At 47.1% G+C, this 15,641-nt stretch overlaps 1 protein-coding gene across 2 annotated transcripts in view; it reads left to right on the top strand.

Annotated features, from left to right (window-relative positions):
* MYO5B (myosin VB) overlaps positions 1-15,641 on the top strand; it is a 342,213-nt gene that overhangs the window by 283,222 nt on the left and 43,350 nt on the right. For both annotated transcript variants that reach the window (XM_061131126.1, XM_061131125.1), the window contains exons 23-25: positions 11,661-11,745; positions 13,140-13,288; positions 14,372-14,491. In XM_061131126.1, coding sequence (XP_060987109.1) covers positions 11,661-11,745; positions 13,140-13,288; positions 14,372-14,491 — 354 coding nt within the window. The remainder of the gene's footprint in view (positions 1-11,660; positions 11,746-13,139; positions 13,289-14,371; positions 14,492-15,641) is intronic.

Genomic DNA, 15,641 nt, shown 5'->3' with positions numbered 1-15,641 from the left:
ATCTTGATTCCAGCTTGAACTATATTCAGCCCAGCATTTCACATGATGTACTCTGCATAGAAGTTAAATAAGCAGGGTGACAATATACAGCCTTGACGTACTCCTTTCCCAATTTGGAACTAGTCTGTTGTTCCATGTCCAGTTCTAACTGTTGCTTCTTGACCTGCATACAAGTTCCTCAAGAGGTGGATCAGGTGGTCTGGTACTCCCATCTCTTGAAGAATTTTCCACAGCTTTTTATGATCCACACAGTCAAAGGTTTTTGTGTAGTTAATGAAGCAGAAGTAGGTGTTTTTCTGGAATTCCCTTTTTTCTATGATCCAACAGATACTGGCAATTTGATCTCTGGTTCCTCTCTGCCTTTTTCTAAATCCAGCTTGAACACCTGGAAGTTCATGGTTCACATATTGTTGAAACCTACCATGAAGGATTTTGAGCATGAGTTTGCTAGCATGTGAAATGAGTGCAATTGTGTGGTACTTTAAACATTCTTCGACATTCCTCTTCTTTGGGATTGGAATGAAAACTGGCCTTTTCCAGTCCTGTGGCCACTGCTGAGTTTTACAAATTTGCTGGCACATTGAGTGCAGCACTTTCACAGCGTCATCTTTCAGGATTTGAAATAGCTCAACTGGAATTCCTTCACCTCCACTAGCTTGGTTCGTAGTGATGCTTCCTAAGGCCCACTTGACTTTACAGTCCTGGATGTCTGGCTCTAGGTGAGTTATCACACCATCATGGTTATCCAGGTCATTAAGATCTTTTTTGTATAGTTCTTCTGTGTATTCTTGCCACTTCTTCTTAATATTATCTGCTTCTGTTAGGTCCATACCATTTCTATCCTTTATTGTGCCCATCTTTGCCTGAAATGTTGTTCCCTTGGTATCTTTAATTTTCTTGAAGAGATTTCTTTTCTTTCCCATTTGATTGCTTTCCTCTATTTCTTTGCATTGTTCACTTAGGCAGGCTTTCTTATCTCTCCTTGCTATTCTTTGGAACTCGGCATTCAGATGAATATAGATATATTCATATCTGTATCAAAAAGAAAGATTTCCTTTTCTTCTTTGCCTTTAGCTTCTCTTCTTTTCTCAGCTATTTGTAAGGCTTCCTCAGACAACTATTTTGCCTTTTTTGCATTTCTTTTTCTTGGGGGATGGTCTTGATCACCGCTTCTTGTATGTTACAAACCTCCATCCATAGTTCTGAAGGCACTCTGTCTATCAGATATAATCCTTTGAATCTATTCGTCACCACCACTATATAATCATAATGGATTTGATTTAGGTCATACCTGAATGGCCTAATAGTTTTCCTTACTTTCTTCAATTTAAGTCTGAATTTTGCAATAAGGAGTTCATAATCTAAGGCACAGTCAGCTCATGGTCTGATTTTTGCTGACTGTTTAGAGCTTCTCCATCTTTGGGCGCAAAGAATATAATCAATTTCGATATTGACCATCTGGTGATGTCCATGTGTAGAGTCATCTGTTGTGTTGTTAGAAGAGGGTGTTTGCTATGATCAATGCATTCTCTTGGCAAAACTCTGTCAGCCTATTCCCTGCTTCATTTTGTACTCCAAGGCCAAATTTGCCTGTTACTCCAGGTATCTCTTGACTTCCTACTTTTGCATTCCAGTCCCTTATGATGGAAAGAACTTTTTTTGTGTGTTAGTTCTGAAAGGTCTTACAGGTCTTCATAGAACCGTTTAACTTCAACTTCTTTGGCATTACTGGTTGAGGGCTGTCTTAGCACTTTGGAAAAATATTTTCAGGTCTCAGTGCACTGAGGGTTTTTCATTTTGAAAAGTCAGCTTTCCATAAATGATTGTTCTTGTGTGCACAGAGCCTGTTTTGGAGGTCATTAACTTATTGAGTTCACTGGGCAGGATCCGGTCTCATGCCACCACTGTTTTATCATTGAGGGCATGTCCTGTGCCTCTGTTGCATGGTTTTGTGGTTAAGCAAGCCTGCTTTCTCGAGTAATCATTAACTTACGGGAATTTCCCATGTTTTTCTACTTAAAATCCCCTAGTGAGATAAACTATTGAATCACCTATTTTGTCCCTTCATTCTGTCCCTATCAGAATGAACTTCATTCTTCGGGGTAAAGCACATGCTTAAGGAAACTAATATAGCTATTAATACAAGTCTATAACCTATAAAGCATGAAATTCCAAACTTGTGGTTTATGAATCCTTGAGAACAGATGGTCAGTAACCCTTGTGTGTGAATAAAAGACAAAAAGGTGAAATCAAAAGCCAGAGAAAATCCATGAACACGGTATGTTTCTCCATCTGTTTGTGTCCTCTTTGATTTCTTTCATCAGTGTTTTATAGTTTTCTATGTATAGGTCTTTTGTTTCTTTAGGTAGATATACTCCTAAGTATTTTATTCTTTTTGTTGCAATGGTGAATGGTATTGTTTCCTTAATTTCTCTTTCTGTTTTTTCATTGTTAGTATATAGGAATGCAAGGGATTTCTGTGTGTTAATTTTATATCCTGCAACTTTACTATATTCATTGATTAGCTCTAGTAATTTTCTGGTAGAGTCTTTAGGGTTTTCTATGTAGAGGATCAAATCAATATTGTCAAAATGGCTATTCTACCCAAAGCAGTCTATAGATTCAATGCAATCCCTATCAAGCTACCAACAGTATTTTTCACAGAACTAGACCAAAGAATTTCACAATTTGTATGGAAATACAAAAAACCTCGAATAGCCAAAGTAATCTTGAGAAAGAAGAATGGAACTGGAGGAATCAACCTGCCTGACTTCAGACTCTACTACAAAGCCACAGTCATCAAGACAGTATGGTACTGGCACAAAGACAGAAATATAGATCAATGGAACAGAATAGAAAGCCCAGAGATAAATCCACGAACCTATGGACACCTTATCTTTGACAAAGGAGGCAAGGATATACAATGGAAAAAAGACAACCTCTTTAACAAGTGGTGCTGGGAAAACTGGTCAACCACTTGTAAAAGAATGAAACTAGAACACTTTCTAACACCATACACAAAAATAAACTCAAAATGGATTAAAGATCTAAATGTAAGACCAGAAACTATAAAACTCCTAGAGGAGAACATAGGCAAAACACTCTCCGACATAAATCACAGCAAGATCCTCTATGACCCACCTCCCAGAATATTGGAAATAAAAGCAAAACTAAACAAATGGGACCTAATGAAACTTAAAAGCTTTTGCACTACAAAGGAAACTATAAGTAAGGTGAAAAGACAGCCCTCAGATTGGGAGAAAATAATAGCAAATGAAGAAACAGACAAAGGATTAATCTCAAAAATATATAAGCAACTCCTGCAGCTCAATTCCAGAAAAATAAATGACCCAATCAAAAAATGGGCCAAAGAACTAAACAGACATTTCTCCAAAGAAGACATACAGATGGCTAACAAACACATGAAAAGATGCTCAACATCACTCATTATTAGAGAAATGCAAATCAAAACCACAATGAGGTACCATTACACGCCAGTCAGGATGGCTGCTATCCAAAAGTCTACAAGCAATAAATGCTGGAGAGGGTGTGGAGAAAAGGGAACCCTCTTACACTGTTGGTGGGAATGCAAACTAGTACAGCCGCTATGGAAAACAGTGTGGAGATTTCTTAAAAAACTGGAAATAGAACTGCCATATGACCCAGCAATCCCACTTCTGGGCATACACACTGAGGAAACCAGATCTGAAAGAGACACGTGCACCCCAGTGTTGATCGCAGCACTGTTTATAATAGCCAGGACATGGAAGCAACCTAGATGCCCATCAGCAGATGAATGGATAAGGAAGCTGTGGTACATATACACCATGGAATATTACTCAGCCATTAAAAAGAATTCGTTTGAACCAGTCCTAATGAGATGGATGAAGCTGGAGCCCCTTATACAGAGTGAAGTAAGCCAGAAAGATAAAGAACATTACAGCATACTAACACATATATATGGGATTTAGAAAGATGGTAACGATAACCCTATATGCAAAACAGAAAAAGAGACACAGAAATACAGAACAGACTTTTGGACTCTGTGGGAGAAGGTGAGGGTGGGATATTTCAAAAGAACAGCATGTATACTATCTATGGTGAAACAGATCACCAGCCCAGGTGGGATGCATGAGACAAGTGCTCCAGCCTGGTGCACTGGGAGGACCCGGGGGGAATCGGGTGGAGAGGGAGGTGGGAGGGGGGATTGGGATGGGGAATACGTGTAAATCCATGGCTGATTCATATCAATGTATGACAAAACCCACTGAAATGTTGTGAAGTGATTGGCCTCCAACTAAAAAAAAAAAAAAAAAGCCAGAGAAAAGAAACCAAGATTGAGACCTGAGACTGGTGATCCTAGGAGAAAAAGAAAAGCAGGTTCTCTGCATATGGATGCTGGTCACACAAGATGATGTTAACCCAGCAGATCACAAAACCGGGGTCTCCTGTCTTTGCCCCCATGGACAGCACTTGACTCATCGACTGCCCAGGCTCCTTCCCTGCTTCTCCTGGGACAATGGGATTTAGGGACTCAGAGCACTTTTAAAATAGCCATGTCTCCATCCTAGGGAGCCTAAGGGTTGATAATATCCCAGTCTTCCTCCACAGAGCCAAATAAGGAAATGGGCTCCCTCCTACTTGGATTTGAAAAAATTGTTTGTATTGAAGTCTTGACCTGGGTCTTAAATACAATGAGATCTTGGTCCTGGCAAGGAAAAAGAAATTCAAGGACATTGAAAAGAAAGGGAATAGCAGACACAGAGGCAGAACAGGAAAAGCACCTTCCCGACTCCAAACACAAGCACATCCTAAACTGGTCACATGAAGTGTGAAGTCTGCCTTTTTCCAGGAGGAGAACACGCTTGTAGGCATGCTAAGTTGCTTCAGTCATGTCCAACTCTGTGCAACCGTATGGGTTGTGACCCACCAGGCTCCTCTGTCCATGAGATCCTCCAGGCAGGAATACTGGATTGGGTTGCCATGTCCTCCTCCAGGGGACCTTCCTGACCCAGGGATCGCACTTGCATCTCTTATGTCTCCTGCACCGGCAGGCTGATTCTTTACCACTTGCGCCACCTGGGAAGCCCCAGGAGGAGAACAAGTGGAAGCACATTTTCCTCTTTCTCTAACGTCTTCCAAACATTTATTCTGGTGGCTGTGGTCATGGGCAGGTGTGGGCTGGCTTTGTCCCCCTCTGATTCTTCTCTGCCGAGTCAGGGTTTAATATTTATCGAAGGCCCTGTGTCCAATCTTAACAAACACTGCATAATCAGACAATTGGTTTCTTCTCCGGCATATCCAACAGCCTGCTCCTCGCTGAACAAGATTGATGACATGGATGAATTAGGGAGGGAGCTGGCTGCTGGCAGAAGTTTAATTAATGGATTTGATGTTTCGGTCAGCAAGTGCTGTATTGGAACTGACATCCTGGAAGACTTTAGGCTCTGCACCCCTGACAGGATTCTCATCATGAGCCCACATGGCCAGGCTGCCTGGGGCTGTGGGAGGCCAGGTACCCCTGGGGGCAGTAATTCAGTGCAGAGCCTGGGCATTCCCGCCGCCCCAGTCCAGCCATAGATGTTAGTTGACAGCTGCTCTGTTAAAGGTACCTGTTGTCCTGGCCTCTCCCCAGAGTGGTCTGCATCTCAGCCTGCAGCCTTCTTCCCTTTTAGCCTGTGGGATGTGTGTTTTGTTTGTTCTTAAAGCTATCAATGATCCCTATGCTGACTACTTGTGCAACTCTGCTCTTTCGTGTCCTTGATGAAGGAGCCATGACTCCCAGGCCTGCCGTTGACACAGAGGCCACAGCTCATTATCCAGAGTCTGCTCTGTGGTGAGGCCAGCACGACCTGGCTTGGTGCAGGTTTGCAGGTGGGTGACGAGCAGCCCACAGCCAGGTCCCTGGCTCTGAGCAAGGGGCCCTGATGTTTGTGAGCCCCAGGCCTTGAGTATTCAGGCTGGTGCAGTTGGGGTTCTGTGTTCTATCATGTCATCAGTCACCACACCGCCAGCTGGTATTGACCTTGGGGAGTTCCCATGTAAAGGCTTTGGGGTTTTCCAAATACAAGTAAATAGACCCACCTTTGCAGGTAGTAGAGTTCTCACAGTGGAGTGTGTTGAGTCTTCCCCTAAAAGGTGCAGTGCAGGGCTTCTTTGGCCCGTTAAGACTCAGAACTGTGCTATCAGTACGCTTCCTGGGTCTAGAGAGGCTGATGGTTTTTAGAAAGAGGACGCCATGCAGCCTCGTGGAAGAACATTATCTCACTGCAGCCCTTCTCAGTGCTCACAGCCCTTCATTCATTCTCTTGTTATTTGGTGAGCGTGTCTGTTAGGCCCTGTTCTGTACCCTGGGGGAAAAGTAAGCAATTTTAAAAGTCCTTTTCATTTTTATGGTGCTTAAACATTTGGGGGTTATTGGAGAATGCACAGACAGGAGTCAAGCACAGGTTATCCCTCGTGGGCTGTAAAGAGAAGTAAAGCAGAGGAAAGGGGTCCAGAGGGAGCCAGGTGGGCCAGGGAGGTTGTCTCATTCGTGATGGCCAGAGATGCCCCCTGAAAAGACACCCAAGTGAGGCGAGGAGTGAGCCATGAGGACGTCTAGGGAGCAGGTGATACTTGTAACGGTACATCCACCGGCCCTGAGGTGGGAGCAGGTTAGGTGGGCTCAAGGCCCAGCCCTGAGGCCATCGGGCGGAGATGGAGAAAGCAAGGAGAAAGGTGGTGAGGTCAGAAGAGGAAGGGTCTTCTGGCCTTGAAGGCAGCCCAGGCCGTGAACCCTCCAGAGAGATCAGCAAGTCTGTCTGAGACCGTTGGTCCCTGCCGCCCCGAACTCCATCCTGAAGCTCTGCTGTCAGAACCAGGCCTCTGGGGCCTGCTCCAGGCTGTGGCCATCACTGTCCTTCAGATGTCAGCCCTCTGACCTGTTGGGATGCGGGTGGCCTCGGGGCGAAGAGCTGGGACCCGTTCGGCTCAGGGTCACAGCCTGCAGTACCCCTGCCTGGCTGTGTGACCTTCAGCCAGCTCGCTAGCTTTTCCGTGCCTTGGTTTCCTTAAAAGCCGATGATGATGGCACCCTCCTCACAGGTATTAAGGAAGCCGATAATGGCACCTAGGACTTAGTTCAAGCTCAATGACTGTTAGCTCTTTATTCCCTCTGCCAGCCTGAGACTGGGTGGAGAGCAAGGGCTCCGCCTTAGTATTCTTGGGCCCCACCCTTGCTCCTGGTCCCACGTCTTGGAGCAGTGGGTGCTGAGTGACAGGAGCTGTGATGCCGGCCCGGGGGTCTGCGCTCTGCCGAGCCTCTCTCTGGGGCTCCTTTTAATGATGGGACAGTCGTTCCCCCTTCCTGTCGCAGTGTGAGAGCCCTGCCCTCGGCCTCCTCTCTCTGTGTAGGAGCCCAGCACAAGCGGAGTCCCAGGTGAGTTCACGCTGCGCTTCTGCTCAACCCACTGTGCACTTTCTGTCTCCTCCTCTCTGCTCGGGTCAATGTACCTTCTTCTCAGTGAATAGGCCAGCAGCGCTTCCAGAACTCTGCAGAATTAGAAGTGTTGTCCCTGCTGTGGGCCACCTTCATGCTGTGTACCTTTGTGTGAGATGGTAGGTACACAGCCGGGAGGACAGAGGACCCAGATCCCGGGCGCAGAAGAGCATCCTCCAATCCACTTGTCCCATGGTTTTCTGCTAGAAAACTTGCATCTGGCTCTTTTTACAGTGCAAATGCCCAATTTGAAAAAATTTATTGTTGTTCAGTCAGTAAGTCATGTCTGACTCTTTGAGACCCCATGGACTGCAGCACACCAGGCTTCCCTGTCCTTCACTATCTCCTGGAATTTGCTCAAATTAATGTCTGTTGAGTCAGTGATATCATTCAACCGTCTCATCCTGTATCGCTCCCTTCTCCTCCTGCCCTCAATCTTTCCCAGGGTCAGTGTCTTTTCCAGTGAGTTAGCTCTTCGCATCAGGTGGCCAAAGTATTGGAGCTTCAGCATCAGGCCTTCCAGTGAATCTTTAGGGTTCATTTTCTTTAGGATTGACTGGTTTGATCTCCTTGCTGTCCAAGGGACTCTCAAGAGTCTTCTCTAGCACCACAGTTCGAAAACATCAATTCTTTGGCGTTCAGCCTTCTTTATGCTCCAACTCTCACATCCATACATGACTACTGGAAAAACCATAGCTTTGACTTTGAAAAAATAAGACAAGACAAAACAAAACCAAAAGCCCAGAGCTACATAGTAAAGGCATTTACTGAGCTAAGGTATGTGTTTCATTTAACTTACCAGGGGCCAAATTAGCCTCATGGTAACAGGATTTACATCATTGTTGATTCCCACGATCTGTCCCAAAAAACCTGTTAGAGGTAAGAACACTCCTAGTAATATTTCCTGGCAAGAGTTAAAAGACCCCCTCCACCAAAAAAAAAAAAAAAAGAAGAAGAAGAAAGAAAAGGAACTGCTGCTTGATGCTTAATGAGTCCCCAAACCTGGTGAGCGTGCTATTTTGTTATTTCTCATGCTGAGGGGAACACACCTCCTCAATTCTGTGTTGCTAAGTGTCTCTCACTACAGCCTGCATCCCTGCCAACAAAAGGAAGGCCACTTGGCTGCAGAAGATTGTCACCCTCATGTCTGCCAGCAACTCTCTGTCTGCTAGCTGGCTGGGGAGACTGGGGGTGGCCAGCACCTGGGGAAGTGTGATTGGGGAAGCACTCTCTGCCCTCCTGGGATGTGGAGCTGGGATGGGGCCTATGCCTCCTGCTGTGGGCCCACTTCCAGAACTGCTCCTACCAGGAAGAAAAGCAAAGCTCCCCAGTGCCACTTTGATGAATGGTTTAGAATAACAAAGCTGAGTTCATCAGAGGCCTGCCTTCTGGAATCAGGGAGGGAGATGGAGGAAAGAAATGAGGCTTATGCACAACAGAAAATTTTAGTGGGTACATCCTCATAAGTGTTACCCTCCCCAACCAGAGTTTTGGCTGAGATTGTAGCTTACAGGTGGTTGCAGTGAGGCTTCATGATCTCAGGCTGCATTCAGGCAAGTGGAGGTTTCAGGTCCAACCTCATGGTGGTGGCACATGCCCTCTGTACCAGGCAGGTGACACGTTCCATTTCAGAAGGTCATCGCCTGCCTGTAGGATGCTCAGAGGACAGTGATGAGGATGGTGAGGGATCATGGAAGCTGTCTCAGGTGACCACCTGCTCTTTGAGCTGCCTGCATGTTCAGAGGGTTGTTTAAGGGAAGCAGAGTCTAGTTTTATGGGAAGTCTGGTTACTTCACAGCCTGCTTTGAACACCCACCTCCTGGGGCCACTGTCTCAGAGGTTGCAGCCTTGTGCCTTGAAGCGGGGCTGGAGTCCTGCCCTCCTGACCATGGCACCAGGTGGAGCTTCACTCTGGCTAAACCCTGGGCATTATTTTGTAGAGGTTCACTCCATGTGGTTTCTTCTGTTGGTGGTTTTCTGTTTGACTTTACTCATACATCTAGAAAAGGGAAAGCTATTTTGATTATTTGCCAAGCTAATTTAAAGGCACACATGAGATCATTGCGTGGTGAACTGTGTCCAATAACAGCAAATTATTTTCCAGTGGTGTATATGCCTCCTGACTGAATTATTTGATTAAACAAGCTCATGTATTCTAGAGGTTTTAGTCAATTAGAAACACATTTTTAGAACAACAAAAAAAAACCTTTAATGGAGTCCGGGGTTTTACATCGGGAAAGCTTCAGCTCCTTCAGATCTGCAGGGCTCCTCATTCCTTCAACCAGTGTTGAATGCTGGCCCAGGCTGGTTCCGATGATGTGGCAGTGTGGCACATGGCCCCTGGGTCCTCGCTGAGGCCTCTGGTCCAGGCCAAGCAGTTGGCAAGGAAGCTGAGCCTCTGCCCTCGGGGGTTGGGGGTTTGAGGGGGGGCCCTACAGGGACAGGTAGGCCCTGGGAGAGCCACACGCCCAGCACAGGCCCCACCCACACCTGCAGGGCAGGAAGACTTCCCGGAAGAGTGGCGGTGGAGAACTAAACCGTGAGAAGTTATCCAGGGGAGAGTGGGGACAGGCAAGCTTGGCCGGGGGAACACAGAGATGCTCAGGCAGCTGCTGGAGGGTGTGCAGAAGCTGGGCCCTCTGCTCAGGGCCTCTCCACCCAGGACAGAGGAAAAGTCTTTCCCAGCCTGGTTCTCACTCCCTCCACCCGCCCAGCTTTGTCTTTTCTCAGCCCCCTGCCTGAACTGCGTGTAAACACCACCACGCGGCCCGGCTAAGGCTCCCAGGCCAGGCCTCCCACCCCGCTGCACCAGCTGCTCTCCTGTCTATAGATGGCCCGTCCCCCGGTCACCTGGGAGAGCCCGGATCTAGGCCTGGCCCAGACAGCCTGCTCCTCCTGCCTGTCGGTACCATTCCTGGTGACCTTCTCCTCCTGCCTCGCTTGGCGGTGGTGATTCTCAACAAGGGAGTCGCACTGCCTTCTGAGTTCCTAAGGGGAGAACCACAGACCTCGCTCCTGGGCTCCAGCCTTGTTGAAAGTCTCTCCTGACCCTGTCTATGTGATGCTGAGGGTGGGGGCAGCAGTTACCTTACCTCACCACTTGGTGCCTTAAGTTTACCTTTAAAGCCAGAAGGAAGGGAAGAGGGCGTTGATTGAAACATAGCCAGTTGAAACTCCAACTTCTCCAAGGCTTCTGCCCTGTAGCCAGCATCCTTGGGGCCTCCTTTCCTGCTTTTACTGCCACGGGGGTCTATCAGAGCTTGAAGGGCATGCAGGTGAGTCCTCTAGGATCTGGGTGACCATCTCTACCCCTAGATTCTGTGCTACAATGTCCCAGATAATGAATCTAGAGGTCCCCATCGAGTCTTTGTGCACAGGCCAGTTATGATATGTTCTGTTATTGTACTGAGGAAGGCATTTTGAGGCTCTTTCTATACAGATTGGGAAGAATCCTCTCCCAAGGAGATCATAAGATGTAGCAAAAATAGCCAGAACTGATTTCTTGAACCAAAGGGAGAGAGGTTGTTCGTGGTGTCATTCAGCACAGTCTGCAGGGATGCTCGTCACTCAGACCAAAACCTGGGAGCCTGCCTTACACTCATTTTTAAAAGTCTTTTGCTACAGCTAGCACTTTGCATCGCACTTAGTAAAGTAACAGCTTCACCGAATATAGTTCACACAGCATAGTTGAAAGTCTACAGCAAGTCTTTGTCCCTTCCCCAGCATCTGGGCTGTGCTGGTCCAGGGAGACCGACATGGGCAAGAGGGAATAAAGATCAGAGGTAGGTCTTCACTGTTAGCATCAGGCTTTCCTGAGACTCAAATTAGAGAGCTCAGAATTTACCAAGACATGGAACTAAATGCAGGGAGGCCAAGTTATCACTATAAGTTCCTGCACATGGCATATGAGCTTCGTGTAAAGCTTTTCAGGAGGTTTTTGTGGGCATTGGAAAACCACAAGCAGCGGTGAACTCATCTGTCTTGTTTTAATGGGATTTTTCTTTCAGTGTACAATTTTAATCTCCAAATGAAAACTACTTTGGCTGATGCAGTTTTCTTAAGTTAAAAAAAAAAAAAAAAGAACATTTAAACATAACCAGCTGAAGTTCAAACCCCACAGAAGGAGCCTTTCCTCAGCCTGGCATCACAGGCAAACATTTCTCCCCCTGCTCTTTTTCAGCGAGTTGCAGACCTGGAACAAGAAAATGCACTCTTGAAAGATGAGAAGGAGCAGCTTAACAACCAGATCCTGTGCCAGTCTAAAGGTGGGTGCCAAGTGCTGGATTTTTCATTTTGGATTGGAATTTCTTTTCCACATTGACTTCCCCTAAAGATTTCCACCAGGCGTGCAGTTGGTCTGGATGCCACAGTGGGGAAGGGGTTCTAACAAAAGAGAGCTGAAAAAGAAGGGTGATCTTTAAGAACCCCCTGCCAAATTTGGTTTCAGGAGGTATCTTGCAGTGAGATGCACACATAATAGACAATATAATGCATGCGATCTGGGTCAGGGAAACCGTGTGCTCCAAGAGTGATGATGCAGTGTGCTACTTCATGGCCTTGAGCAAGTCCCTCAGTGACTGCAGTTCTCAGTTTCTTCATCTGCAAAATGGGCATAAGGGTACAGACCTCAGCCTGTGACATACTTAGGATGGTGCTTGACCTGTCGTGAGCACTTAGGAACCGTCATTATTGCTAGTTTAAAGTTTAGCATCCACAGTACCTGTTGTCGCTTCTTTTACCCAGTCGGTCACCTGTCAGTGTTTGCTGGAGAGGGGGTCATGGGCTGGATCCCAGGGCCCCTCTCTTGATCATGCACGACCTGGGCTGCCCTCAGCTCCCGTGTGATGCTTGATCAAAGAGGAGCAGGGCGTGCAGGCCCCGGTTCTCCGGCGACTCAGTGTGGCCTTCAGCAGGTGGCTCCCCTCCTGTCCCAGCTCCTCCACTGGACCACTCGAGTGCACAGACCCGCCCAGCGTGGTCCTGTTGAAAACATTTAAGAGTTCTAAATTACCCTTTAAAAATTGTCTTGTTTTCCACTGATTTGAATCGCAAGTGTAGATGGGAGAATAGTCCATCTACGTTCCCTCCTTCCCTTCCCTCCTTCCCCTAACAACCTGTGGCCTTGTCTCCTGGAAAGTGAAAGTGAAGTCGCTCAGTCGTGTCCGACCCTTTGTGACCCCATGGACTGTAGCCCACCAGGCTCCTCTGTCCATGGGATTCTCCAGGCAAGAACACTTGGAGTGGGTTGCCATTTCCTATCTCCTGGAGCCCCCTTTAATCTCTCTGCACGATAGGAACCTGAACGACCAGGAACAGGGAGGACGCTCGGGAAGACACCTGGGTTCTCCCGTTGCTGTGACAGCCGTCTCGAGGGAGGGGCAGGCGCAGTAACCGAGGGAGCTGTGGTGTGTGTGGCGGCTTCTCGCCCTGGCCCCTGGGGGTGAGCGGGGCCTTCTCCCCTTCTGGAGACTGGAGCCGGGACCACGCTGCCCTGGGCCCTGCCGTGGGGGAGGCTGTTGAATAAACTCGCCCGGTATCTGCGTCGTGAGCTTGTCATGGGCGGCCTCTTCACCGGTGGTTAGTCACTCGTCTCCGAGTGAGCGGACGGAGGGACAGCCACACTGAAGCATCACTGTGGCTGCGGGCGCTTGCTTTCCAGATGATTTTGCCCAGAAGTCTGTCAAGGAAAACCTCGTGATGAAGAAGGAGCTGGAGGAGGAGCGCTCCCGGCATCAGAACCTCGTGAAGGAGTATTCCCGGCTGGAGCAGAGATACGACAACCTTCGGGACGAGATGACCATCCTGAAGGCAAGGAGGGCAGTCCTGACGCCCACCCACCGGCTCTGCGCCCTTTTCCCACACAGCCACCACCCCGGCACGCTCTCTGCACAGCGATGCTCTGGATCGGTGTCCCCCCACCCCACCCTGAGAGTCCTCACCCTGCCCGTGGGTGGTTCTCACACAAGCAGGTGGCAGGGTGATGAGTCGTTCCCAGGGCAGCTGCTTTTCCAGCTTTGGGGGCTCATGAAGATCTCAGGGCTTGAAGGGAAATTCCACCCGTGTGAATGTATCCCCTTTCTTATTTCTGTTCTAGAAAAACCCCTGTGTGAGAGCAGGAAGGGTGTGGGGAGTGCATACTGAGGGCAGGCCCTCGAGAGCCTGATGGTTTGTCCTAATCCTCAATGCGCATGTGAATACATAGGTGCATTTTCATTTTTCAAGATTTGCCATTCTTTTTTACCCCATGTAACTGCTCCCTCCAGAAATGCACAAACAAGACTAAGTTAATTGCATAGAAACCAGGAAGAGAAGCTGAATAGGAACATATATAGAAATCTAAAATTTTCCTACCAAGATCGGTTTTGATTCTCAAAGCCAAATCAGATGCAAAGGGGGAAAAAGTTATTTTTAAGTGAACAGTATAAATGGTAAGCTCTATTTCTAATATGCTTACTATTTTGAAAAACAGAATTGGTGGCGTGCAGGTTGAAGCAGGGGCCGCGAGGGGCTGGAGTGAAGCGTTCTCTTCAAGAGGGAGGCTGATGACAGGACTGTGTGCACTTCAGAGCGACGGGGTTAAAGGTCGTTTCAGAGAAAATCCGCCCAAGAGTTGGGGGTTTGCACTGAGGGACCGCAGGCCCGCTGTGGGGCTGTGTTCTCCTCGAGGTGTCATTCTGTTGCTTGGCTGGATGGATGGAAGAACTGTAGGTGAAATTTCTAATTAGAACAGCTCTATTTAGCCACCACTCCAAGAATCAGTGGTACCTATTCTTGTTGACAAATGAGGCAGAAGTCAACTCTAGGGTCTACAGTTACTTGAAAAGTGATAGCTCTTATTAACATTAATTAACATTAATTCATTTGAGTTTTCACATTTCTCTCCCTAAACAGCAAACCCCAGGCCACCGGAGGAACCCGTCAAACCAAAGCAGCTTAGAATCTGACTCCAATTATCCCTCCATCTCCACGTCTGAGGTCGGAGACACAGAGGACACCCTCCAGCAGGTGGAGGTGAGGAAGGAAGGCTCTTGGCTGGTCTCTGTAGGTGGGGCGGGGTTGGTGACCCATGTGGAACCCCCAAGGCACTGTTCTGTTGCTGGCAACCACAGTGCCTATGGTTCATTTCTGACAGCAGGACCGCTCAGACTATGGTGGACTTACTGACTCTCTTTTCAGCTCTCTGGAGTTGATATTTACTGTGCAAGGCAATAATTTATTGTTCCCACTCTACATAAAGAAAATCCCTGATGCCTCTTGCAAAACTGAGGAACCTACTGCAGAGAGGTGAAATAGCTGGAGGAGCTAAGTCATTAAAACAGATGTAAATTAGCATCCCCACTTACTGCCACGGTGCATATAGTCATATCAACAGATACACAAGAAAATTTTCCTTCCTGACTAAAGCTGGATAAAATTCAGAGGACAACAACAAATATTTAAAACTACAGATATGTGCAGAATGACTTTCTCTGTCAGTAGTGGCCTCGTAGAGTCACTCGATGGTCTTTATAGTCTGTGTGTAATTTTATCAAAGGTATGTAGACACACGGTTTTTTCTCTGCCATTTGAAAAGCAGAAAATGACAAGCATGTAAAACCTTATGTAGCATGTGGAGATAGATGTGGAAGAGATAAAAACAAATGTGACAAATGAAAAACAAATAAACAAAAATGTACTTTGAGACATCCTTGTGCCAGACACTGCTGCCAGGTGCTAGAGAAACAGTAGGGACTGACCCAGAGGAGGTCCCTGCCTGTATGAAGCTTGTCTGATGGAAAGCTAGACAATAATCGGTTGATGGAAGATGCTGGCTTAAGACTCTTCATTTTGCTTTGCAATCTCCTCCTTTTTCGGAGGCTTTGGTCAGCCTGAACGCCAGATGCACCACCCAAGTGTTTCTATGTGTGAGAAGTTTACATGCAGACATAAGCACTTGCATCAGTGGATTTATGTTCTTTAAGGAAGCTGAGGCTAGGTCTTGGGACTGGCCAAGCAACGAACCCAGTGCTGGCTAAGCACAAAACAGTCATTAAGTGCTGGATGAACCAAATTTTGTTGTTCCATATGTACACACATATACTTTCTAAAAAAACTTTTCATTTTGTATTGGAGTATAGCCTGTTAACAGTGTTCTGATAGTTTCAGCTTAACAGCCAAGCGA

Source organism: Dama dama, chromosome 27 (genome assembly GCF_033118175.1).
Source record: "Dama dama isolate Ldn47 chromosome 27, ASM3311817v1, whole genome shotgun sequence".
In the NCBI taxonomy this organism is placed as follows: Eukaryota; Metazoa; Chordata; class Mammalia; order Artiodactyla; family Cervidae; genus Dama; species Dama dama.
The sequence above is the reverse complement of the archived record's forward strand: the minus strand, read 5'-3'. Positions and strand labels throughout refer to the sequence as shown.